This window comes from Phascolarctos cinereus, unplaced genomic scaffold, assembly GCF_003287225.1.
Source record: "Phascolarctos cinereus isolate Bilbo 61053 unplaced genomic scaffold, phaCin_HiC Scaffold_4;HRSCAF=312, whole genome shotgun sequence".
Classification (NCBI taxonomy): Eukaryota; Metazoa; Chordata; class Mammalia; order Diprotodontia; family Phascolarctidae; genus Phascolarctos; species Phascolarctos cinereus.
In genome coordinates this window covers 210,624,175-210,650,408 of record NW_027555847.1, presented here as the reverse complement: position 1 = coordinate 210,650,408, position 26,234 = coordinate 210,624,175, and the positions used below count along the sequence as shown (strand labels likewise).

General features: G+C 38.0%; 2 protein-coding genes and 1 long non-coding RNA gene across 4 annotated transcripts in view; 2 read left to right on the top strand and 1 right to left on the bottom strand.

The window, feature by feature from the left end:
- The first annotated feature begins 190 nt into the window (after nt 1-190).
- LOC144456853 (uncharacterized) lies at nt 191-15,147 on the top strand. The gene is made up of 2 exons (XR_013486027.1): nt 191-998; nt 3,604-15,147. It is a non-coding gene; the product is annotated as an uncharacterized LOC144456853 (long non-coding RNA).
- An 836-nt stretch (nt 15,148-15,983) lies between these two features.
- On the top strand, nt 15,984-25,792 carry PDZD9 (PDZ domain containing 9). Of its 2 annotated transcripts, none has more exons than XM_020965319.2 (3): nt 15,984-16,258; nt 21,154-21,349; nt 23,409-25,792. In XM_020965319.2, exons 1-3 carry the CDS (start codon nt 16,180-16,182, stop codon nt 23,812-23,814), a joined length of 681 nt encoding a protein of 226 aa, XP_020820978.1. In that variant the 5' UTR covers nt 15,984-16,179; the 3' UTR covers nt 23,815-25,792. The 2 variants fall into 2 exon arrangements, with proteins under 2 accessions (XP_020820978.1, XP_078009014.1); XM_078152888.1 differs by lacking the exon at nt 15,984-16,258 and adding an exon at nt 17,744-17,995.
- The window catches only part of UQCRC2 (ubiquinol-cytochrome c reductase core protein 2), a 23,982-nt gene continuing 23,323 nt past the window's right edge, over nt 25,576-26,234 (bottom strand). The window contains 1 exon segment of the mRNA XM_020965314.2: nt 25,576-25,847. Within this exon segment, the coding sequence (XP_020820973.2) occupies nt 25,758-25,847 (90 nt within the window). The 3' untranslated portion in view covers nt 25,576-25,757.

Sequence of the window (26,234 nt, the reverse complement as noted above, 5' to 3'; positions counted from 1 at the left end):
CCCGGCCCCAGGACTCGCCGAGGCCTCACGCCACCCGCCCCATGGGCCGCCGCCGCCGCCGCCGCTGCCGCCGCCGCCGCCGCTGCCGCCCGCCGGGGGCCGCCTCCCGCGCCGCCGCCTCCTCGAGCCCGCCCCCGTCTCCTCCTCCTTCCCCCCACCCCCCCTCAGCGCCGCTCGCCCGGACCCAGCATCCGCGGCGGGCCCGCACAGCGCCGGAACCGCAGCCCGCCCCGGAACTGCTTGGCTCACCCGCCCCTGACCCGGAAGCGGGACCTGCGTGCTCTGGGCTGGCTCCGGGGGAGCGGGCCGAGCTCACCTCCCCGCAGCCCTTGCATTTGCTCCCCGTGTATCTCGTGCCGCTCTCGGGCAGGGAGACCTTTCTTCCCTTTGTCTCCGGCACCAGCCTCGCCCGCCCTTTCAAGCCCCTTCAAGATTTGGCCGAGCCAAAAATAAAAAATAAATTAAAAAAAACCCAAACGAATTGGCCGGGCCAAATCTGCCCAAGTCCCGAAATTTTGTGCTGCCGAAGGTTAGATATAAACCCCCACCCCGCCTCGATTAATTGGAAATGGAGATCATTTCCCCACTTTCAGAAGGACCAGCTGAGTGTTTGATGATACCTGGAGACCTGCAGAGTATTTGGGAGCAACCTCTGGACGCGAAGAAGATGATTGACTTAAAGCTCCTGGCATTGAATTATTGAGTTTTTAGGTTTAAAATAAGCTGTTCTGTTGAAGAATCACTTGGTTGGGGAAAAAATACTCAACGTATTAATGAGCAGACACTTATTTACATTACAAAGATTAAAAGGGTGCCTGTTTTCCCCATAACAAATGGCTTAGGCCCATGAGGTTCTGCGGAACGAAGAAAGCATTTATTAAAGCGCTTACTATACGAAAAGGAAAATTTGTCCTCGCTCCCAAGAAGCTCTTACTGGGGAGACAACACAAGTCATGGAAGGATCCTATGGCCCTTTGGGTACAGTGGAAAATCGGGTGGTAATGTCTTTTCTTTAATGTTTTTTTCCACGATAAATCACCTATATTTCTGAAATTAAACCATTTTGGTAATAAGATTTGGTGAAAGAGGAGTTTCTTCTCTGGGTGTTCAGTAGCTGTGGCTCTAGCATCTGCAGGAATAGTGGCCATTCTTTTTTGTTACAAGGATTACTTCCCCAGGATGACCTAGAAACCGTGCTATTCCCAGGATTCTTGCATTCAGAGTCCTGTGCTATCTCCATTGGGTTCTGAGGGGGGTTGATGGTCAAAGTGATGGTGGTGGTGACTTGCCTGGCACATGCTACTTACTGTTTTTTCAGTAGGATTTTCCCACCGAAGTTGGAAGTTAGGGCATCACCTCTTACCCATACTCACTTCTTGACCCTTGGCAACCCACTTAATTCCTCAATTCCACAAGCAACTCTTTAGGACTGACTATAAATTGCACAACAGTTGCTGATCTGTTTTGGTTGAAGGGATTTTATGTCATAGAAATCAAGGATTAATGCAGTTAAAATAAATATCATGGGAAGCTAGGTGGCTCAGTGGATAGAGTACTGGCCCTTGAGTAAGGAGGATCTCAGTTCAAAACCGGCCTCAGACACTGTGTGACCCTGGGCAAGTCACTTAACCCTGATTGCCTCATTTAAAAAAAAACTATCATGATCATCAAAAAGCATTTATTAAGCCCTATGTACTAATGAACTGTGCTAAAATAGGGATACCAAGAAGCAAGAACAGCCTCTGCCTTCAAGGAGTTCGCATGCTATTGGGGGAGAAAACATGCAAAGAACTATTTAGGTACAAGATACAGGTATATACCTATATATATCAGGAAAGGAGGAACATAGGGAGGGCAAGGAACCATGAAAGTCCTCTTAGCTGCAATAAGTGTAAAGTTATATGAATTTTATAGAAGTAGCAATATTCTTAAACTGTTAAGATACTTAGTAATTGAAGTAACCAAAATACAAGGTAAATAAATTCCAAATCAGTAATAGAGTCAATCTAAGGTTCTTTATCTTCAACAGAGGCAATCTTTTTATGTGATGCAGGTTTCCTTTTCTTAAGAACTACCATGCTAATTTCTAATTTTCAGTTCAGTTTCAAACCAAATAAACAGTAAATAGAATATCAGCTTTCCTCTTCAGTGTCATTTTAATTGGCCCTTGAAAGACCTATAAGAATTTTCTGTTCCTATTTTTGGGTTGGCTGCCATTTACAAAACCGGTGTAATCAACCAATTAATAAGCATTTATTAAGTACATGCTATGTGCCAACCACTGTGCTAAGCAATGGGAATATAAAGACAAAAGTGAAAACAGTCCCTGCCCTCAAGAAACTATATGTATATATGCATGTATGTATCTGTCTATATACAAAATAGGTGATTTTGGGTGGAAGACACCAACACTGGGGAAGAAAGGATCAGAAAGGTTGTTCAGGTAGAAAGTGGTACTTGAGCTCTAATGGAAACTATAGATTCTAAGACAGAGATGAGGAGGAAGTGAATTCCAGAGATGGAGGAGGGGAATAGCCAATACAGATGAACAAAGATGGGAAATGGAGTGTAATGTGGTTCAAATTCCAACAGATTCTACAGTTTTGCAGAAATCATTCACTCAACGTATACATATAAATCTTGCTATGATTTGGGCACAATGGTATTAGCTAGGGGGAGACAGATCAGATCAATTTTGTAGTCTGAATTTTCATGTACAAATGCCAGACTTTTAAGGAAAAGGTTATTATTTTTTAAGTTATATAATAACTTCTCTTTCACTAAGAAATTGGCACTAGATCATATAAATATTCCCGGGGCCCTGGATGTGACACATAGATAAAAATATAAATCATCGCTGAGCAGCCTAGAACACTGCATTATTGAATGATGCTGTCATTTTTCTGAAGTGATTAAGTTTGAAATAGTTGTATTCTTGTCTATCTTGTCTGTTGCCAAGCAGCGAAGGAAAGTTCGACTAAACAGGACTAAAAATTCCACATTTACTGTCTTCATATCCCTAAATAGTGGTTATTGATGATTAAATTGATCAGTGAGCCTTGTTATAATTAGCAATGATAATTAGTTGATGGTACCCTTATGAGTAAATGATGAAATTAATGTTCCTGGTTAGCAGAGGTATGATTCAGTTCTTGGTCTTAAATAATTAAAAAACAAAGTTCAGGATCGAGATTCAACCCATACCTGATTCTCTAGCCCTTTCTATCTATGACCACTATACAAGAGATATGAGGATGTAAGGAAAAAACAAAAATGTACCAGAATTGGGATATTAAAAAACAAACAGAAAATACTGGGGAGATATAAGTAGTGACAAGCCCCTTGGTCTGGAAGTCAAGGATATCTAGGTTCTAGTCCTGACTCTACCGCTAACTGTGTGAAGATGAACAAGTTACTTCACCTCTAGATCTGTTTCTTCCCATATAAAACTGCATGGTGGCGATGAGGGTAGATAAAATAATTTTTAAGGCCACGTTCAGCTCTGAACCTTTATGATTTTATGATTAAGGTCTAATGGATCCCTTTAGTCAAGCTTTAGTCATGGTTGATGCAAGAGGAATAAGCCTAGCTCTTTTTATTCAGAGAGGAGATGAACCAGGAGACTTCTTATGGCGAGAAGAGGAAAAATGCTGCAGGGGACTTAGGAGAAAAAGAGAAGGCACCCCAAAAGGTACAATGCTTGCAATCACAAACCACAAATGGGGGAGCTTTATGGTGATAATTACTGTGGATCTGTGGACCAAGAAAAGGATGGACTTTCAGGGGAAATGAAAACAGATACTACCTAAACCCTCTTTTAGGATTTAATACACCATAAGATCTTTAGAGATCCTGTATCCTTCTCCCCACCCCTCAACAACATTGCCATAGAGACTTGATGACGTGGGAATCTTATTGGCACTGGCATTACACAGAGTTCCTTCATTATCTGGGACTTTTTGCCTTGAGGAACTTTCTTCCACCAAGAAGCCAAGTGACCAAGAAGCTGAGAATCCACAAAATCAAGAGAAGGAATGTGAACTGCAGTAGTCCCCAATGTTGCTTCCTTACATCTAGCAAGGCTTTGGGGAACTAGGTGTTACTCTTGTGTCAAAAAGCAGGTAGATCAATAGGAACTGAGACCTAATGTAGTAGAAAGTTCAGGAGGCAGAGAGATCTGAGTGGATCCCAGTGACTGGAGCAGAGAGCTGACCATGGTTGGCCAAAAGATTGAGCTGCAGCCCACAACTGTTCTCTCTAATCTACCATGGAGGAAATTTACTTGTTCAACTATTTTACTTCCCATTCTTCTACCAAGTGGATCATTTGATTTCTAATTTTAAAAAATGCACATTTACTTTTATTAATCATCTCTTTGAACATATGTTTCATAGCTCAATGGGTAGCATGCTGAGCCTGGAGTTAGGAAGACCTGAGTTCAAAGCTGGCCTCAGACAATAACTAACTGTATGAGCCTGGGCAAGTCACTTAGCCTTTGTTTGCTTTAATCCACTGGAGAAGGAAATGACAAACCACTCCAGTATCTTTGCCAAGAAAACCCCATGGACAGTATGATCCATGGGGTCATGTAGAGTCAGAGACAACTGAACAACAGCATTTATAATAATATGATTCACATCCCCCCAGGACTGCTTTAGCTTCATCCCAGCAATTTTGCTATGTTGTTTCATCATTTTATCATTTTCTTTCACATAATTATTAATTGTTTAAATGATTTGTTCTTTGATTCCCTTATTTAGGATTTCAATAAGTCTCTATTTGGGTGTGTGTCTTTCATTTGTGATCCCTTAACCAACTGCTGTTTTTATGTTACTATGTCTGCAAAGGATGTATTTACCATTTGTCTTTTTACATTTGTTTGCAATATCTCTGTGCCCTAATACATGGTTAATATTTTAAAGTTCTGTGTGGTGCTGAGATAGTCCAACTTAGAAGATATCCTAAACCTTTTAGCTCTAATTTTAGTAGCAGTTTGTTTCTATATATTCCCTTTGTTCATCTTTCTGTTAAACTTTTCCAAAACTGAGATGGACATTGAAATCTCCTGTCACTTTCATGCTACTGTCTATGTATTATTGTAGCTCAGTTTATGTTCCCTTTATGATTTTAAATGCTAAGGCACTTGGAGCATGTTAAGTTTAATGTTTACTGTGGTTGTTGTCTATGGTACCTTTTAGCATAAAATTGTTTCCTTGGTTTTTTTCTTTTTATGTTTTAAATGTTTGTTTTTTCTTTGATAGCATGATTGTAACTCCTATTCTTTTGGATTCATTTGATGCATAGTAAATTTTTTTCCCCTAGACCTTCATTTTTATTCTGTGTATGTCTTTGTTTTTAAAATGTGTTTCTTGTAAGCAACATATTGTGAGGGTTTTTTTAAATCCAATCTGTCACTCTTTTTTGTTTTATTGGATTTTTTAATTCACTCACATTTAAAGTTGTGAGAGTTAGGTTTTTATTTTCCTCTATGTGTCTTTATATTTTTTCCCCCAAATTGGGATTCCCTCATCCCCCTTCTTCTGTAAACACAATGCTTTGTCTTCAGTTATTTTAGCTTAATCTATTTTAAGGCAACCCTATTCCCACTGGCTCTTTTTTCCTTACCTTCAACCCTTCTCTTCCTACCTTATCTCCATTTGTGATCCTTTTCACTAGTTTTAGAATCTGGCTTATAATTTCCGTTTTTTCTTTCTTGCTTTTATCTAGTTATTTAATCCTTGACTTCTTCCCCACCACTCCCTTATCCCCGCCCCCTTCTTTCTTCCCCTTCAGTTTGTTTTGTTCATTGGTTTTTAAGATTTCATTTTCTGTACCGTTTTTCTACAAAGGATTTCTTTTACTCACTCTTCATTTTCTTTCCTTTATATCTATTCTAGATTTTATTTTGTGATTGGTAGTCCTTATATTTATTTAGTTCTTCTTTATTCTCTGTATGGAATTAAAACTTTTGAGGTATCTACTTTGGATTCCCTCTTCTGAATTTTTTCAGTTATTGCCTTATAGATTTTGCTGTCTCCCCCCACCCTTTTTTTCTGGTACTTGTACCTTACCTTTAGAATTACTAATTCCTGAAGGTGGGAGAAAATTGCTCCATTGTATGAATCTTCCCACATTGTCCCTGATTGTACAGTTCATTACTGACCTTTGTCTTCCCTTTGGTTATCTTCCCCCCCCCCCCATTTGTCTCAAAATCTCTTTCCTAGGTCCATGCCCTGGTTGCCTGTTGCCTGATTTCTTTTCTCCTGAGGCAGGATGGATGAGTGTTCTCTCTAAGCACCAAATACAAGAATATAATATCCATTCTAAGATCTCCAAGACCCTTTATAGAATATCTCTCTTCTTTTATAGGAACATTTACCAGTGGTACCCCTCCCACAACTGAAACAAGGGTTTCCCCCTTTCTTTCTCCCTTTCTCCATTCTCCTGTAGACTCTCTTTTTTCCTAGTAACAGGGAAAAAAGCAACAGGAGTTTACTTTTCCTTCATTGTTACACTTTGACATGATCACATCACATATTCCCTTATATCTTCTTCCTCCTTTTTATGTGCCCCCTTATTCCATAATTTAGTTTCACAAGAAATATTTATTCACCTGTAGAAAAAACATTGTGGGGTTTAATCCATGTTGTTACAGGACTGTTTCTCCACCATCATTTCTATTTGACTTCTGCATTTTTGTCTCCTCAAGTATATTTAAAAAGAAATCTCTTAATGGTTTCTGTAATTTTTGTCCTTAGTTGCTGTGTTCATTTGGCATCCTCATATTTCTATTGTCTGCAGTGTTTGAGAAGCAAATAATCTCTTCATGTCTGGTTTTCTTTCTAGGAATATTTTGAACAACCCCTTTTTTTTTATTAAATATCCATATTTTTTCATTTATGATTAGACTCAGATTTGGGGGGTAGGTCCCCTTGGGCTGCATCTAGAGCTCTTTTGCTCTTTGGCACACATTATTCCATTCCCTCCTGTAGTTTCTGGGAAGTGTAGAATAGTCTTGTGTTATTTGAATTTCTTTTACTTTATATTTGATGGTCTTTCTCTTGGTTGCTTGCAGAATTTTTTTGTTTGTCAATAGAACTGTTAAATTTAACTACTATGTGACTTCGAGTTTGCAGCATTAGGATTTTCCTGGAGGTAATCTATGGATTCTTCCAAATAGCACTTTATTTTCTGTGTTCAGATCTGTTCTGTGTTCTGGGCAGCTTTCTGGCATTATTTCTTGCATTGTGGTGTTTGGGTTTTTGACTTATTGGATTCTTCTAGGAGTCCTATAATTCTCAAGTTGTCTCTGTATCTTATCTTTGAGATCAATGTTTTGCTTGTACGGAAGATCATATTTTTGTTACAATTGAAATTAAGATAAACTGAGGCACAAAGTTCTGAGCATGTTCCTTTTATTGGTAAGGCTAGCAATTACCAATAAAAGGGTACCAATTACCAATAAAATAGCAGGCCAAAATATCTCCAATGAGGGCAGATAGATAATTTTTACAGACAAAAGGAGGCACATACAAAAGCTAGAAGGCAACAACATAGATGGGAAAATAACATGATTAGATGGAAGTTTGCAATGCAGGGCTAGCTACAACCCCTCCTTCCATCTTGTCACTATGGAAAGCTTATTGGTGTGTTCACCTGCCTGGCTGTTAGCATCACACTGATAACAGACTAGACTTTCTTGAAGGCTGGCCAGTGTTACAGAGACAACAGATCGGACTACCTGGCATCCACTTGCATCCTTCAAGGATGACAGATTTCCTTGACAAAGAATAGAACAGTGATTAGCAGGAACATTGAACTTCCAAACTTAATTAATTCAGAGAGGAAAGCTGGCCTTATGAACTTAACTCAGAGACAAAGAAATGTAACTTAGGCAGTACACAGAAAGTGGTGGTGACACAGAATAGACTCAATTACAAAAATGGAGACCATATCAATTTGATTTTCTTACTTTTAATGTTATTGCTTTTTTCTCCCCTAGGTTGTCCTTCGTTTCTCTGTATTTGCATTCCTAATCAGCTCTTCTCTCTTTTCTTTCTTTGTTGAGATTTGCCACCATGGAAACAAGTTCTATTCTGCTAATTATTTCTGCTGTGCAGGCCATACAGGTTCCTTGAGGACTGGATCTCAAGTGTCTTGACCTCCTCGCATACTGCACAATCAATGGTTCACTGACCTCAGTTTTTACTTCGGGTGACTTCTGAGGGAATCAGAGTGCTGGGCACTTTCTCTCAGGCTTAGTGGAGTGCCACACTTGCATGTATCTTGCCCCTGTTCCCTCTGTTCTCCTTATCTTGCTGAGCTCTGTTGCGCCATAGAGCACTACAACACTATCACAGCCTGAGCAAAAGACTGCAAATTCAATCTCAGTGGCACTGGACCATCAAGGAGGCCTCCTTGCTAGGAGGGCAGGGGCATGGAGTACAGAACTGAGTTCTGTTGGAAGCATGTTGGTTAGCTTGTGTAGCCTGCTTGGAGGAGTGTGGGGGAGGAGATGCTGAGTAAGCAGGTAGGTAGGGACTAACCTACTCTGTTGTTAGTTCATTGAGTTTTCACCTTGTCTGGGTTCTTGGTGTCCTAGATGATGAATGAATGAAATGATGAAATTGCTTTATCCCTTACATATTATTCCTGTTTTAGAGAGGTATGAGAATTGGAGAAATTTCTAGTCCCCCATTATGTTGATAGTGTGACCTGGCAACGGTGGTAAGGAATTCAATGACTGACCCCTTCTCAAAATTTATCATTCCCTCCAATACTTATTGCTGCCGCTGAAGTAATTTTGTAGTTTTGATACCCAAGGCCACAAAAAGTACCAGAGATAAGTAGCATGAAAAATACTCCCAAATGACTTTTTCAAGGTAAACTCATTTGTTGGGGAGAACACAGATCTAGGACACAAGGTTTCCCTGAGAGGAAAATCTCCAAACCCCTAACCTATCAGGGAGGGAGAGTAGAGACATGCTTTATTTTATGTTTTGTGTAACCTTATGCTATTTGTAAATACTCTTGGGGCAGCTAGGTGGCACAGTGGATGGAGCATGGGCCCTAGATTCAGGAGGACCTGAGTTCAAATGTGACCTCAGATACATAATACTTACTAGCTGTGTGACCTTGGGCAAGTCACTTAACCCCACTGCCTGGCCAAAAAAAAAAAGAAAGAAAGAAAAAAAGAAAATACTGTTAAAGTATAAAGCCATTTATAGTGATTTTAGTTCAAGCCAGTAAACCCAGTTTGAGATTGAAAGAGTGAAACCTAAATAGGAAAAATGTTTCTCAGCTCAGGCCAATGTGGGAGTGATCTTACTAGAGAGAGACTTTTCGAAATACCTTAGACTGCTTTGTGGACTTGGAGAGAAACTGAACAAGGAAAAGAGCCAATAGATGAAGGTTGGTATGTTTTATTCAGGTAATCAGACACCCTACAGAAAGTTCACAGCTAAACCCCTATCTGGCTACATAAATAGGGAATTGAGGCCCAGAGGGCTGAGATGATATTGCCATATCCATGGGCTGGTGGTGTTATTCAGTCACGTCTGACTCTTTGTAATCCCACGGGCAATAGATAGCACGCCAAACCATTCTATCCTCCACTATCTCCCAAAGCCTGTCTGAATTCGTGTTCGTTCCTTCCATTATACTATCTCATTTTCTGTCATCATCTTCTCCTTTTGCCTTCAATCTTTCCCAACATCAGGGTTTTTTCCAATGAGTCCTGTCTAACCATTATGTGGCCAAAGTATTTAAGTTTCAGCTTCAGTATTTGTCCTTCCCATGAACAGTTGGAATTTCTTTAAGTATTGACTGATTTGATCTCCTTGCTGTATAAGAGACCTTAAAATGTCTTCTCTAGCACCACAATTCAAAAGCTTCTGTTCTGTGGTGCTCAGCTTTCCTTATGGAGTAGTATGATTCCAAATCTAGTGCCCTCTCCACCATACCATACTACTTCTTTATTCTCTCTAAAAATTAAGTACAATGCTTTTTAGCAAGGTAAGTTTCTTAGCAGAAAATACAGCTTAAGTATGTTTGAGGGTGTTAATGGAGTGGTGGCCATTTTTTGTTCATTTAGGTTTTGCTTTTTGAATTGTTAGGTCAACCATGGACCTAATTCAGGAGACCCTATAATATTCTGAGTCTTAATGAAGTCAACACAATACATTAGCAAACAGGAGTTATAATAATAATAATATAATCTATACCAAGATACTTTCCATGTTACCAGCAAGGAAATATCTCTTTGTTTTATGCTTAACTTGATGTTAATAATCTGAAGGTCATTGGACAGAAATATTTATGTGGTTGCATTTCTTAAAGAATTTTGTATAATTTTTACCTTGCATAAGAGGCTCAGACTCTTTGTGAGAGGAGAGTTGTTAAAGCTGCCCTCATACCACCCCCTCCATATATTTTTTATCCTGAACTTGACAAAAACCAAATAAGATGAGTATTTTCATATACAAGTAGAACAGAAAAAGAGGATCACACATATAGCTGAGAATGGATTACAGAGTTTGTGTTTCTTTTTAAGTATAAAATAAATTCAACATGTTATTTTCAAAACAGATCTGTCTTCATTTTTTACTTTCTTCTGTTCTCTTCTGTGCATTTTAAAAATTCTTAAATGATTCTCTTTTCTCTTAATTTTTACTGCTAGTTCTTTTCTATCCACAAAACAAGAAAAAGCCCCCAACAACCCATGTTCCAAGTATCAAATATGCACATTCAAGCAAAACAAATTCCCTTATTGGCTATGTCCACAAAATTCTCTTTCTGCACCTTGAGTTCATCACCTTTTTGTTGGGAGGTGGCAAGCATGTTTGTTCCACTATTTATCTTCTGGGATTGTGCTTTGTCATTGCATTGATCGGATTCTTAAATCTTTAATTCTTTTCTTGACCATGTTGCTATTATATAAATGTGTTCTCAATTCTTTTTGTATCAGTTATACAAACCTTCCTAGGTTTCTATGAAACCATCCCTTTTGTCATTTCTTATGGTGCAGTGATATTCCATTACTTTCACACACCATAATTTGTTCAGCCATTCACCAATTTATTTTTGCTACCCTCACAATTGAATTTGACTTCAAAAGGTGCTATGGGAGACAGGTAGGTGGCACAGTGGATAGACTGCAGGGCTTGCAGTCAAGAAGACCTGTCAAATCTGACCTCAGACACCTCCTAGCTGGGTGACCCTTGGCAATTCACTTAACCTCTGTCTACTTCAGTTTCTTCAGTTGGTTAAAAAGAAAAATGGGAATAGTAATAGTACTTACCACATAGGGTTGTCCTGAGAATCAAATGAAATAGTATTTGTAATTTGTTTAGTATAGTAGCACGCGGTACTTAACAAATTGTTCGGTTCCTTCTTTTCATGCAGCATGTCTCTGATGGTTTAATTGTGAAATTACCTTGGTGGAAGTTACAGGGAATAATAATCATAGCTTACATTCATATATTTCTTTAAGATTTATTAAGCATTTAACATATATAAGTGTCCCAAAAGTCTTAATACAGTTTTAAGCAAACTACATTAAGACTTTTTGGACACCTTGTGTATTATCTTTTTTGGTCCTCATAACAACCCTGTGAGGTTTAGATATTACAGGAACAAAGCATGCTTGGATTTGCCTTTCCTGGCCAGTTATACAGAGCGTATGCAGATATTCTCTATCTGGTTCTAATCCAACAAGTGGAAATTTGGTAGATTTTTTCCAGCTATGCATGACTGAGAGCCTGGTAGTATGTGATGGTGCAAAGTCTTCTAATTGGGTATGGAGCCACAAAAACTGATGACTGGAGTTTCTAAGACAGAACTGAGTTTACATACAAAAGGTTAGGACATTTCTGTTTCTTTCTTTGTTGAGCTACTCAGTGGGGGAGGAGCAGCTGTCTACTCTCTCTCTCCATATGTGCATGTCCATGGTACCTCTGCTTCTTTTGTGTTTATTCCTGATTTTAGACAACAGTATTTTGGATGGGAATACCCATGTAAGCTGGCAAATACAGGAGAGCCAGCGGTCCTGTCAGAGTCTCAGCAGCAAACAGAGCCAACAGAATCCACCTCTTGATTATGTTGGAGAAAACAGGGTGAAGCATCTGAAAAGAAGGGATGTTTTTTGCCTTTTTTTCTTTTTAGGCAATTGGGGTTAAGTGACTTGCCCAGGGTCACACAGTAAGTGTCAAGTGTTTGGTCTGAGGCCAGATTTGAACTCAGGTCCTCCTGACTTCAGGGCCAGTGCTCTATCCACTGTGCCACCTAGCTGCCCCTTGCCTGACTTCTAAAGTGATAATAAAAATAATAAAAGGGGGATGGTGGTATTGTAGTGTAGTAAATAAAAAAAACTTGGCTACAAGTTCTGATTATGCCACATATTAGCAGTGTGACCAAGGGCAAGTCACTGCTTAGTGCCTCAGGTAAACTCTCTAATAAACTAAGTTATGGGTGTTGAAGTGGATAGAGGGCTGGACCTGGAGTCAGGAAGACAGCTTCCTGAATTCAAATCTGGCTTCAGATGCTTACTAGCTGTATGATCCTGGGCACTTCACTTAATCCTGTTTGCCTCATTTGTAAAATGAGCTGGATAAGGAAGTAGCAAACCATTCTTGTATCTTTGCCAAGAAAACCCCAAATGGGGTCACGAAGGGTGGGCATGACTGAGAAATGACTGAACAACAATTACTGTCTTTTTTTGTAAAAAATTCAAATTTATTTTATTTTCAGTTCCTAATTTTCTATGCTGTACCCCATCCATTGAGAAAGAAAAAAAACTATTGCAAATATGCATAGTCTTACAAAACAAATTCCCATATTAGCTGCGTTTTTTTTTTTAAAAGAAAGAAAAAATGTGCATCAGTTTGAGTCTATCGCTTGTGTGGAGGTGGATAGTGTGTTTCATTATGATCAGAGTTACTAAGTCTTTCAAAATTGATTATTTAAAATATTTGTTTAAATATTTATTTCAATTATTTAAATATTGCTGTCATTACAGAAATTTTTCTGGTTCTGCTCATTTCACTTTGGATAAGTTCATACAAATCTTTCCAGGTTTTTTTAAACTGTCCTTCTTCATTTCTTATAGTACAGTACTCTATCTCATGCATAGACTTGTTCCCCAATTGATGACCATCCCCTCAATTTTCAATTCTTTCCCACCACAAAAAGAGCTGCTATAAAAATTGTTGTACATATGGGGCATTTTCCTCTTTCTTTGATCTCTTTGGAATATAGACTAAGTAGTAGTATTGTGTAAAGGATATGCACAATTTAATAATTTTAATAGCTTTTCAGGCAGAGTTCCAAATTACTTTCCAGAATGGTTGGACTAGTTCACCGTTCCACCAGCAGTACATCAGCGGGCCCCTTTTTCTTCAGTTGCTCCGGTATTTGTCATTTTCCTTTCTGTCATGTTAGCAAGGTGAAGCCTCAGAGTTGTTTTAATTTTAATTTCCCTAATTATTAGTGACTTAAAGCATTTTAAAAATATGCCTATTGATAATTTGGATTCTTTTCTCTGAAAATTGTCTATTAATATCCTTGACCATTTAGTAACTGGGGAATGGCTCTTTTTCCTGTAAATTTGACTCAGTTCCATATATATCACAGAAATGAGATCTTTATCACAGAAACTTGCTGCAAAAATTTTTCCTCCAGCATCCTGCATTTCTACCGATTTTAGCAGCAGTTTTTGGTTGTGCAAAAATTTTTAAATTTTATATAATCAAAATTATCCATTTTACCTTCTTTGAACCTCTTTATCTCTTGTTTGGTCATGAATTCTTCCATTATCTATAGATGGATTCTTGTTTGTTAATATCCTGCAACTTTGTGTTTGTTCTGTTTGTCTTCTTAATGCTACAGAGACACAGGAAATTCATCCCTCCAAGCTATGTTTATTGTTTTACATAGAAAGGAACATCTTTTGGAGCTCAGAGTTGACTGAAGACATCATACTGTATTAACATATGGATTGATTTAAAGAGATTTCAAGATATAATCAAACCAAGAGATTAAAATTTTAAATAGTATATGTAGAAAAACAATTTTTTAATGAACATTTAGTAGTTTAATTGGTAGTTTAATGAAATTTAATAGGTAGTTCAATGAAAACCTAGGTGGGGTTTTAAAATTTTAATAGTTCAAGCAAAAAACGACACGGGAGATGAGTGTGGTATTGTTGCGAATCTGAGAGATTGAGACCTCTCAAAGACTGGAGTACAGGCCAGGTCGTCTGGAATGAATTCACAGACTCAAGCATTCTTCAAGTCAAGGTGACAAAGATTTATTATTATGCTTTTCAGCAGGCAAGGATTCTTAAGGAACCTGTGAGAGACTGAGGATGGGGCTAGGGTTTATATGGAAAAAGGTATTGGAAGGGAATGCCAGGGACACTGATGAGGTAATCCAAAGGTGCAGGTGTCTTTGGGAGCTAAGGATGAGAAAGTATAGGGAGTATACCAGACAGGGAGGGAGATGACAGAGGTATGGCTCTTTGGAGTCTGGCAGGAAGAAGAGTCCTTGGGCTGGCCAAGGACAAAACTCCTTGGGCTGGGCAAGGCATCCCTCTCCCTCTGTCTTGATGAGAGAATGCTCTGCAACAAGGGAAAGCTTTCTTACAGGACAGGAACTTACTAAGGAATTGGGAGGCTTCCAGAGACATGATCTGAGGGCTGGGGCCTGAGCAGCCCAGCACTCTCTCACCCAGCTTTGTGTAGCTGGACTAGGAAGAGAGATAAGGGTGGTGCTGAGGCCCATGCATGAATAACTGCTAGGCAGTGTCCTTGGGCTGGGGACTGGTTGTCAGAGACAGTGTTTCTGAGACAAGGGAGAAATTGGAGTCCAAGTGCAAGCACCCAAGCACTCCATCAGTATCATTAAGGAATTCTGTTATACTTAAGTTGGTTGATTTTTGGTTATTAATATTGATTACTGATTATTAACATTTAAAAAATCACATTTCCTTTCCTTCATTCTTCTTGTTTACTTTTTGTATCTGCCTAGACTGAGAAGAAACATTTTCACATTTTGTTTCTTGTGTGCTGATGATACAAATGTAAGACTTCTGTTTCTAGGATTTGGGGAGAAAGTTTAATCTTGTTCCAATAAAACTTTTCTTTGTTGAAATAGTGTTTGCCTTTATTGTTTTTTAGATTAGTTAAACAGCTTTCAGAGGAAGAGGGAAGTTTTAGGTGCCAGTCCTAAAATTATTTCATCCCTTTATTTATACAGTAATTCTTCTTGTCTTTAAAGAAACACATTGTTACTCGAGGAATCGTTTTGAAGTTTAAAGAGTTAATTTTTGTAAAGTGGTGAGCTCAGTAAAATGGCTTTTGGTGATCAAAAACCTGCTCAGTTTTTAAAGGAATCCTTTATTGAAGGATTCCTTTTCATAGGGGGAATTCAGTAGCCATCTTTTGGCAGGACTATACCATCAATAAACCTTCCTTGAGCAAATGGGATCTTCTCAGGAAGAGTCCACAGCTTTCCCCAGGAGACTACTGCAGTGAGTGCAGGGAGGAGTTCTTTATGTCTAGTCAGAATTTTTCTTCTAATAATTGAAAGCCATTTTTTTTGCATCATTATAATTTTCCCAACAAAATCCTTCATATCATCTTCCCTCCTAAAACAACAAGCATTTACTAAGTGTTTACCATGTGTAAAGGCACTGTGCTAAGCCCTGGGCATACAATGTGGAAAGGCAAAAATATGGTCCCTGCCCAAAGGGTGCTCACAATGGAAGGGCAAAACACACTTAAGTATTCAGGCAAGGACATCTTACCTACTTCCCCTTCTCCTCTTATCCCCGTAACAACCTCCTGTTGTACTTCCTTCACAAGCTTCCCTCCCACTCCTCAAGGAAGACCCTGAGCGAGCTCTCTCCTCTGCTCCTCTGTAGCCTCGCTAGGGTTTAGAGGACGCCAGTGCGGCTGCGCAGCATCCCCTGGCGGCCTTGCCAGGCCGTGCAAGGCCCGGTCCTGGAGGGCACGCGTCGCCCTCGCCCCGCGCTCACGTGGCTGCCGCCTCGAGCCGCGTCCTCTGGCGTTCGAAACCGGTAGCGGGGGTTGGAGGTGAAGCTTGGTCTCCTCGGGGGCTTCTCGCCCCGACCTCCCCCCTTCCCTCCCCGATCCCCCCCCTTCCCTCCCCGACCCCTCCGCCATGGACCCCGTTCCCGGCGCTGTGGACCTCCGGCGCAGAGCCTTGGAGGAAGACAAGCTTCCTTTCGGTGGTAAAGCAGGTGATGAGCGCGCAGGACCCCGGCTGGCGCGAGCCCTCGAGGGCCCGGGGCAGCTGGCTACTGCGTGTCCGAGGCTGTCTTTGGGCCCAGGCCCTGTGGGCGCCCCGCTGGGCTGCCTCTGGAGTGGGGGGTGATGTTAGTCCTGCAAAGAGACAAAGGGATGTCGGGACAGAAATGACACGGCCTCTACCCTCGGGGAGCTTTCTGCTTAGGCAGCCTTGGAAAGTGTGGCCTTGGAGGAGTCACTTCCTTTACTCCTTCGGCGAAAGCTGAGAAGGTTGTTTCAATAAACATCTGTTAAGGAGTTACTGTGTACCTGGCACTGTACAGGGCTACAAAGAAGGTGAAACAGTTCCTGCCCTCAAGGAGCTCACATTCTCATGGGGGAGACAACATACAAGTAACTACATACAAAATATATGCTGGGTAAATTTGAGGTAGTCTCATAGGGAAAGGTGTTAGCATTAAAGGGGACCTGACTAGAAGTGGGTACATTTAAGATCTCAATGGTACCTTCCATGTCTCAGTTTCTGTAAAATAGGAATAATATATTGGCCTTGGAAAAAAAGCACCTGTCCTCTCAGTTCTTTTGGCCAGGAATTTTGGGAGAAACTAATAATAATAGCTGACCGTTTATAGGTTTAATGACATTATTTAATATGACAACATTGTTAAATAGGTGCTCTTTTTACCCAGTTTTATAGATGAGGAAACTGAGTGAGGTTCAGAGAGGCTAAGTCATTGTCCAGGCCAGGGTCACACAGCTAAGATTAAAATGCTGTCTTCTTGACACCGAGCCCAATGTTTTATACGCTATGCCACAGAGTCTAGAGCAATATATAATTTAAGATGTATTATTATTATCAATCAATAATTTTTTATTTCACTTATGCAGGAGGCCACTAAATTGTGGTAAAATTTAAATAATGGATTTTCACAGTTCTGGATTTCTTGAGCTTCATAGAAGGACATCTACTACCCTTCCTTTCTTTTGCACTCTTTGGTGACCATTGTTTTCTCAGAGATTTCTGGGAAACAGAGTAGTTAGTGAATTGCAGGTTAGGCTAAGTATTCACTTCCACAGACTAGTCTCTTCCAAAGCTTTGTTGGTGAAAGTAAAATTAGGTAGGTGAAGGGATATAAATATATTAATCATGGACAAACTCTCCCGCTTTAAGGAATAGGTGGCCAGATCACATTTGAGCATTTCATAACCCTAAGTGGCACTTTAGGGAGGTGGAAGCTGGAGAAAGTGCAATATTTAGTAGTCTAAAAAGTCTTATTTGATTTTTTACTTCCAAAATAAGAAGATACATAGAATCAGAGAAGGGTCTAAAAATAGCAATTCATGTCATTTTTCTTTAAAAGATGATTTGTGAAATACTGGAAATAGAATTATCCATGACCTGAAAACAATTACTGTCAAAAACATTTCATTGGGAAAGTACTTAATGGATTAAACTTTTAAAAATAATTCTTTAATCCTTAAAATGTCTATTATGAAATTTATTTCCATAGAAAATAGATGTTAGATAGGCATTACTATCTTTCTGTTTAAAGAGGTGTTTCCACTTCTGAAAGACCCTTCACAACATGCCTTGAGCACAACAGTGAAGACTTCTCTTAAAATGAGAACCCAAGGACTAGGACTAATTATCTTCCAACATGGGCCCTATCTCCAGATATCCAGTCTTGTGGAGAAAGGAACAGCTGCCAAGGATGGAAGACTAAAGCCAGGTGATCAATTGGATACCTAGGTCTTAGAGATTAATAGAGATTCATTTATATAGATTATGTAGATTAATTTATAGATTAAAACTTTAATCCACCTAGAATTTACATTTATTCCATTCCAGATGCTAGCTGTAGTGTGTTATGTCCATCTTGACAAGTGAGGCTTTCTCAGTTGGCTAAATACTCTTTGTCTCGATTGGACAGGATTGATGGTTTTCTAGGTGGGTTAAGATTTTCTCTTTAGAAGAGAAAAGAAATATTTTGAGTTAATTCCAGCAAGTATTTATTGAGTGTCTGTTGTGGAAACTGGGAATGAAATATAAGACTGCCTCTGTCTTTAAAGAAATTAAAATCTTATTGAGGAGATATTTATATAGCTATAGTAATTAGAAATAGTACAAAACAGTAAATTAGAGAGAGATTAGAATTAGGTTATCAAAGGCCTTCCTTGTCATTATGAATTAAAACTTTTGTCTTCTAAGCGATGGGGAACAATTTCAGATTCTTTAGCAGAATAGTGGCATGCTAAAAGTGGTGACTTATGAAGAGTGAAAGGATTAGAAACATAGATAAAATGGTGAGTGGTCCTGGTGAATGAAGTAAAAACCTCCAATTTCATAGTTCACTTATAATATATTTCTCTAGAGATATATATTGTTGTAAGCAAGTTTTTCCACAAAAATATAGTATTCTAAAGATTGAATGAATTAAACAAAAATACAGAATTGATAATTGTATAAATAGACCCAGTTTACTTTATTAAAATAATCTCCAAATGGATTTATTAAAGGAAAAGAGAACTGAGCTTTGGGCTGTATGTACAAACGAGAGTTGGATCTAACTGGTCATCTAGGATAGTCTGCAGTCCTCTTTGTTCTCCTGAATCAATCTGAAAATCATGGTGTTAACGTTGAGTACCCAGATGGGATGGTATGAGACTGTATAGTTGTTAATGTAAAATGGAAACCAAGAACAATTAACTGGTAGCATCAGTATAGTTTCAGGGGTTTCACAGAATTTAAAGTTATTCTTGAAAAAAAAAACGAAAGGGTCCAAACCTCTTATAATAAGCCAGTTGCATTATTCTCAGTCAGTGGGTTTTGAACTGTACCTGTAATTTATCCTTTTAATTCTCAGTGCCAATAAATAATTCTAAGATCTTAGCACCTGGCATAATATTTTCGTTCTCAAAAAATGTTGAGTTTCTAGATGATATGCCTAGCTTTTGATCCAGAGCCCTCAAAACCTATCATTTCTTAGCACCAGAAACTTGATTCTGATTTCTGAGCATTTAATCTTTTATAGTTATGGTTCATTTCCATTGAATTTGATTAATTACTTTAAACAAGGTTAATTTACTATAAGAAATTCCTGTTAATTATTGCTTGCCTTTAGAACTTATTAAGGACTGTCGAGCCTTAATGCTAACTCTTAACACGAGGTTTTAATCAATTAAAATGACTTGGAGAATATAAGGTTTCTTGCCAGCCTGCTATTCTTTTCAAATGACAGGAGTACTAATTTAATTGTTTGGTGGATCTGTTATCTCCTCTGTTTGTGGGCATTTCAGCCAACTCTTGTCCATTTCCGCCTATAAATACTCCAGAGGAGTACAAAACAGTACCCACTTATTCCATATCTTACCCTTGACTCTTATTAAATGATCAGTCATACATCTCTTGGATGATATCTTTTGTGTATACAATTGTGTATGCAATTCCTTGTTTGTTATACACTACTTCCTATATATGTCTATCATGGATCTCTTCCTTGCTTTTAAGTGACCCACAGTTTTGATTTGAAGCCACATAGCATCACTGGTACTTTAAAAAAAAAAAAAAAGGATGGGATTTTCTTTCAGGAAAGAACTTGGCATCATTGAAAGATACAATCCTGTCTTACTATACAGAGTAAAAATAAAAACTATGACCTTTGGTAGTGGTATGGATTTCTATAAGGATGATATTACAAATGTTTCCTGTAGTCCAGGGGAGGGGAACCTGCAGCCTCAAGGCCACATGTGTCTTTCTAGGTCCTCGAGTACAGCCCTTTGACTGAATCCAGACTTCACAGAATAAATCCCCTTAATAAAAGGATTTGTTCTGTAAAATTTGGACTCAGTCGAAAGGCTGTGCTTAAGGACCTAGAAGGCCACATGTGGCCTTGAGGCTGCAGGTTCCCCGCCCCTGGAGTAGACTACCTAGAAAGGTATAAAAATTGTTAAGAAAATCTGGGAGAGGATGGTCAGTAATGTCAGATGCTGCAGAGAGGTCTAGAAGAATGAGGATTAAGAAAAAAAAGCCATCTCTTAATTCTTCAAATATTATTATTATGCTATAAGACAAGAAAAAAGGATCATTTTCAGAGAAATCTAGGAAGACTTGTATGAATTGATACAGACTGAACAGTGACTACAACATTGTAAAGACAAACAACTTTGAAAGGCTTAAGAATTAGAATCCAACCAGTATTCCAGAGGATCAGTGATGAAACATGGTACCCATATCCTGAGGGAGAGAGATGATGAATCAAGCAGAGTAAGAAATACATTTTCCAATATGGCCATTGTAGGTGGGAATTTATTTTGCGTGACTGCATATTTGTTCAAAGGGTTTTATTTTTATTTTGTTTTTTTCCCTGGCTGGGGGTAGACTGGGATGGGAAGAGAGGGCCTAGGCAGCCCACACCCTCCCGAGAGAGGTTATTGAAACATTTTTAAATACACAGAAGACCAGAAAGAACTACAGATAAGCAGGAAAGCTTTAAAAGTTGCATGTTGAATTTATTATATGTTTAAAAAGAAAAGCTGTACACAAAAGATTTGGTTTCATAAACAGCCCTCTTTTTCTGCACTATTGTACATATGGACATGTCCATTTTATGTGTTCAAGTTAGAATAAAAATGTATTTGAAAGAGATTATTAATAACTTTGAAAGCAATTTCAGTTGAACAACAAAGTCAGAAGTCAGATTGCCATGGATTGAGAAATGAAATGAGAAATGGAGGCAATAGGACTACAGCTATTTCTAGAAGTTGGGCTTTGAAATGGAGCAAAGATATGACAATAGCTAGAGGTAATGGTAGGGTTTCAAATTGGTTTGGTATGCTTTAAACTGTTAACTAAATTGCTGAGGGGGCGGTTTTCAACTTTTTTTTTCAGGTGATGTTCTGATTTCAGTCGGCCATTCAAATGTGTTAGGATACACACTTCGAGAGTTTTTACAGCTTTTGCACCATATCCCCATAGGTGCAATACTCCAAATCAGAGTTTACCGAGATTTTATTGACATACCACCAGAATGGCAAAACATAGATGACTTAATCCCTGAGACTAAGCCTGCAGTAGTAATAGCTCAGTAAGTGGTTATTTTTTTTTAACATTTTCTATTTTGATATAAATTTATTATATGGTGAAAAATATTTATGTAGATAAAATGTGATTCATGTTTAAAGGTAGAGTGGATCAGATGGGTAGAAAAGATATTGGTGATAATTAGGATTTGCTGAGTTTTGAAACATATTTCTAAAATTATTGTTCTGGTATGCAGGATTATGTATTACGAAAATGCATTATCCCCACAACAGATTCAAATCATTCAAGTACTTCCCTGATTTCACTAATCAAAAAACCTTTCTTCCTAATTTTCCCTAGCTATTCCTATTTTATGTTGCTATTAAATCTAGCAGTCATGTACAACTCATACTTTATAGTGCTTTAAGGCTTATGGGACACCTCACACCAACCCTATTTGACAGTGGTATATCTCCTTCCTTTTACAGATAAGGGGACCTTGAGGGTCAAGAAAGTTAAGAGCCTGTAGTCACGCTGCTAGTTTTGGAGCTGGGATATGAACCTAGGTCTTTTGATTTCCAAGGCCAGTGTATTTTCTCTGTATCATGCTGCTGCTTGTCTATAAGGCTATTGACAAGTACACATTTTGTTAAGAATGAGAAATGACCTATGCTCATTAATTTAAACCAATGCAATCATCTGAACATGTTGGGACTAGAGAGAATAGGATGAGCTTGTGAATGTGTAGGTTCTAAGGTCTTCTGAGTTTTGTATTATAAAGCTGGGTCTAAACTCAACAGTAAGACTTAGCCATAAATAAGAACAATTTTGTTCCTTTTGCATATAGTTAAAAGTTGGTAAATTTATCGTGCAGAGTAATTAAATCCTTATGAACAAATCAAGTTGGCAGTGACCTGAGAACTAGTAAGTTAGTGATTATAATAGCCACTCCATGAAATGTCAGTATGGCAGTATATTATATCATAGTTTGGAAACAACACACTGGAGTTCACTTTTCACAGATATATGTTTACCCATCTGGGTGGTAACAAGACTACATGTGAGTAAGTGGATAGTCAGCCCCGTGTGTGTGTGTGTGAGTGTGTGTGTGTGTGTGTGTGTGTGTGTGAGTGTGTGTGTGTGTGTGTGTGTGTGTGTGTGAGAGAGAGAGAGAGAGAGAGAGAGAGAGAGAGAGAGAGAGAGAGAGAGAGAGAGAGAGAGAGAGAGAGAGAGAGAGAGAGAGAGAGAGAGAGAGAATTAGGAGAGGTACAAATGTCATGAGGAAAGGCATAAAACTGTCCTTCAAATGAAGAGAAAACAAATAAAGGCAAGTTACAGAAAAGTTGTTGGAGGTCCTTAGGAGAAAAAAAAATGTATTTAAGTGAGCAGCAAGAGGACCCTTGGATGGAAAGTGGTAAAAGAACCACAAAGCAATATATAGAAACACAAGACTGAATATTTAATTCCATTAAGTAGTAGATATGAAGAGAAGCAATGACTTTCTATCATTACTACAAATAGAACTCTACCATTTTGAAGGTACTCATAAACACTTCATTTGAACCCCCAAAAGATGCAGTTGCTTTGTGATATCATTTCACCTTTACTTTGTCTCTAGATAGAAGTCAAAAGAGGCCAGAAATGTGGTAGCAGATGTGGACTCCATAGTCCTTTAGGAACTGAACTAGATGTAGTAAGAACAATAAAGCCTTGACCTCTAGTTCTTACTATCACTCATAGAAAAAGCCTGAGTTTAATTTTAACATAGTTCTTATGAATAGTGCAAGGTATTTTAAAGTCAAGTCCAGGTATAGAAAAGGTTAAAGTTTACCTAAATTTTTTTAAAGGAAGATTAATGCAGATTGTAAGACAATTAATTTAAGAATTCTAAAAATACTGCAAATATCTTTTTTTAATCATTTATTTATTTATTTATTGGCAAGGCAATTGGGGTTAGGTGACTTGTCCAGGGTCACACAGCTAGGACATGTCAAGTGTCTGACGCTGGATTTGAACTCAGGTTCTTCTGACTCCAAGTCTGGAGCTTTATCCACTGTGCCACCTAGCTGCCCCAATACTGCAAATTTTAAGATCCATTTCATTACTTATTCTTCCTATTTTAGCACATCAAGGAAATATGAGCAGGAGGAAGATACATCTTCCTCTAGTAGTGAGGATGATGAAGATGTACAGTTAGATGAACGATTTAAATACTATAAGTCTCCACAATCATTTCGGCATCATTCTCCAGGGAAGCTGTCATCAATCTCCACAGAGTGGCATGGATATAAAAAAAAGAATCATATATTTACTGTAGGAGAAGACATTGGATGTGATGTTATGATTCATAAGAACTCTGATGAACAGAATATGAATGTTCCAAAAGACTTTAGAGCACCTTCCCCATACTGGACAATGGTAAAACAAGACAGTGACCTTTCTTCTACTTCCTCTTCTACATCAGATGCTTTTTGGCTTGAAGATTGTGCCTATGTTCAGCAGGAAAAGGACCGATATTTTACTGCATAGGAAGTTGATTTAATTCAGGATCAGATGTTTAATTTTCCATGCCATTGAAGTGCTAAATGTTTAATTTTAGCACATTATTATATATAGATTTATTTTATAAAGGGATGCATTCCTCCCAGCTGAGTGTGCAGAAAGTAGTTGTAATCCAGAAGCCTTCGTGATTTTTTTAGGTGGTATCGAAACATAACTAGCTTTTCCATTCCCAAAAGAGCAACACAATCCAGAATACTATGTGTACTTTGATCCCATCCTAGAGAGAAGGAATCAGTGCATATGAATATGATGCTATGGGATTTCAGTGGTAGAATGAATTGTGAGGATATCAAAACATTGATCTTCAATCTCTTAAGGTAAAAGGAATAGACTTTGGCTCAGGTCAATGTATATAGAATATAATTACCCCACACTTTGATATATAAAACAGATAACTTCTAGGATGATCATTTACTCATTTCTAAGAAAGTTATTACTTTCAAAAGGGTTCTCTTAGATTGTATGATCTACCGTATTTAAGTGTTGGTTTATGGATTACTCCTTCAGAGAGTAGACCTGGTGAAAGCTGAAAATGAGCTGTAACCTAAATTGTTTAGAAAACAAGACTTTGATTTACATTCAGTTTATGCAATCTTTCTTAAATGTACCTACCATGGAGAAATCCAATCATTTAATTTTACCTAAATGATAACTACTACCTCTATGAATTATTTAAGTTATCATTGGTCATTCTAGTAATTCTGAAATATTGAATTGACTATATCCAGTTAGCTCTACCAAATTTTTTTCAAAAATATATATTTTTTATCAGTTATTTCCCCCATCCTCATTTCTTTTGAGAAAGAAAAAACAGTGTTATCTGACAGCACATTCAGTGTTCTGAGCTAAGTAGTCCTCTAACTCCTTGCCATGGTGGTGGAGAGTGAGGGAAATTTTGTTTCATTATTTCTTTTCTGGAAGTTTCATTGATATTTTAGTAACTTAAAGTTCAACTATATAGTTTTCTTGGTTCTGCTTTTTCATATACATCTCTGGTTTCTGATTTTCTCATTTGTTATTTTTTACTGCACAATTATTTCTTTAATTTTTCAGCCATTCTTCCAACACCAGCTTTGTTTCCAGTTCTTTGGTACTACAAAAACCCCTTTGTTTCTGTGACCATTTACTTTAGGGAGTTTTCCAAATTGAAAGTCACAATGACTGAGCTACTTCACAGCTCCACCAAGTGTATCAGATTGTACCTATTTTATCTTCACTCTTTCCACCTTTGCCAGTCTGTATGGTGCAAGGAGAAACAATTGTCATATTTTCTTATGATAATTTATGGTTTGCACTTAAAGATACTTGAATTAGTTATCTTTTTAAATGGTGTAACCTTTTATATTAAGGGAAGGAGTAAAATGTTGGACTAAATCTAATTCCTTTCCTATTACTTTCTAGTTTTCTTGACAGTCCTTGTATAATAAATATAATAAAGGAGTCCTTTAAACAGTAATTTATATTCATGGGTTCACTGAATAGGGGGGCTGCTATTTTTATTCCTGTTTTTTGCTTATCTAATAATCTGTTTCACTGATCTACTTTTGTTTTTATGAACAGTGCCTGATAGTCTGAAATCTGAGTAACCTTTATGTAAATTTATTATGCACTTTTACTCAAGCAAAAAATAACTAACCTTCCCTACCCCTCCTTAGCATACAATGGAGTAGGTATTCAATAAACACTTAACAGACTAAGAAAAATTCAGGAAAAAAATTAGCAAAAGCATTTTAAATAAAATGTTTTATTGGCTTTACATCAGACCAGGTGAAATTTGTCTACATTTCTGTTTTGCCATTTTTCAGTTCAGAAATAAAAAGATGGAAGTGTTAATAAATTCTGATCTTTCACCAAGCGCTATTCTGTCAGTTTGTGTCGAGAAAGTTTTTTTTTCTTCCATTATAGGTGCTTCATTTTTCTAATTCATCAAGGAATGGGGTATTGGCCAGATTTCCACTTGCTGCCATTGACTTCTTGCCAGAAACAAATTTCTTTGCTGCCTGAAAAGTTGAAAGAAATAATGAAACATATATCACTACTTAAAACATTTTGTTTTTTAAAGAGCGGAAACTCTTTAATTAGTGTAGAGAGCTTCAATGCAGATCAGCACTTTCTTTGCAACATCTTAGAGAGGTACCTGCTGCTTTAAGAATTTGGAAATTGAAGACTTATGGCCAATAATTTTCTGATACCAGTTCTTCAGATTAGAGTAAAAAAACTAAATAACTGACATTTTGAACCTAGCATAATAATATAATAGCTAATATTTATACAGTGTCTACTAGTGCCAGGCAGTGTGCTTTGCAAATATTATTTCACTTTTATCCTCACAACAACTGTAGGAGGTAGATGCTATTATAATCCCCATTTTACCATTATGGAAAGTA

What these genes read in the sequence shown, in the direction of transcription:
- PDZD9 (XM_078152888.1), top strand. Translation starts at nt 17,887, where the DNA reads ATGAGAACCCAAGGACTAGGACTAATTATCTTCCAACATGGGCCCTAT. An exon ending in GGATGGAAGACTAAAGCCAG is followed by an intron (nt 17,996 to 21,153) that starts GTGATCAATTGG and finishes TTTTTTTTTCAG; the next exon opens with GTGATGTTCTGATTTCAGTC. An exon ending in CCTGCAGTAGTAATAGCTCA is followed by an intron (nt 21,350 to 23,408) that starts GTAAGTGGTTAT and finishes TTCCTATTTTAG; the next exon opens with CACATCAAGGAAATATGAGC.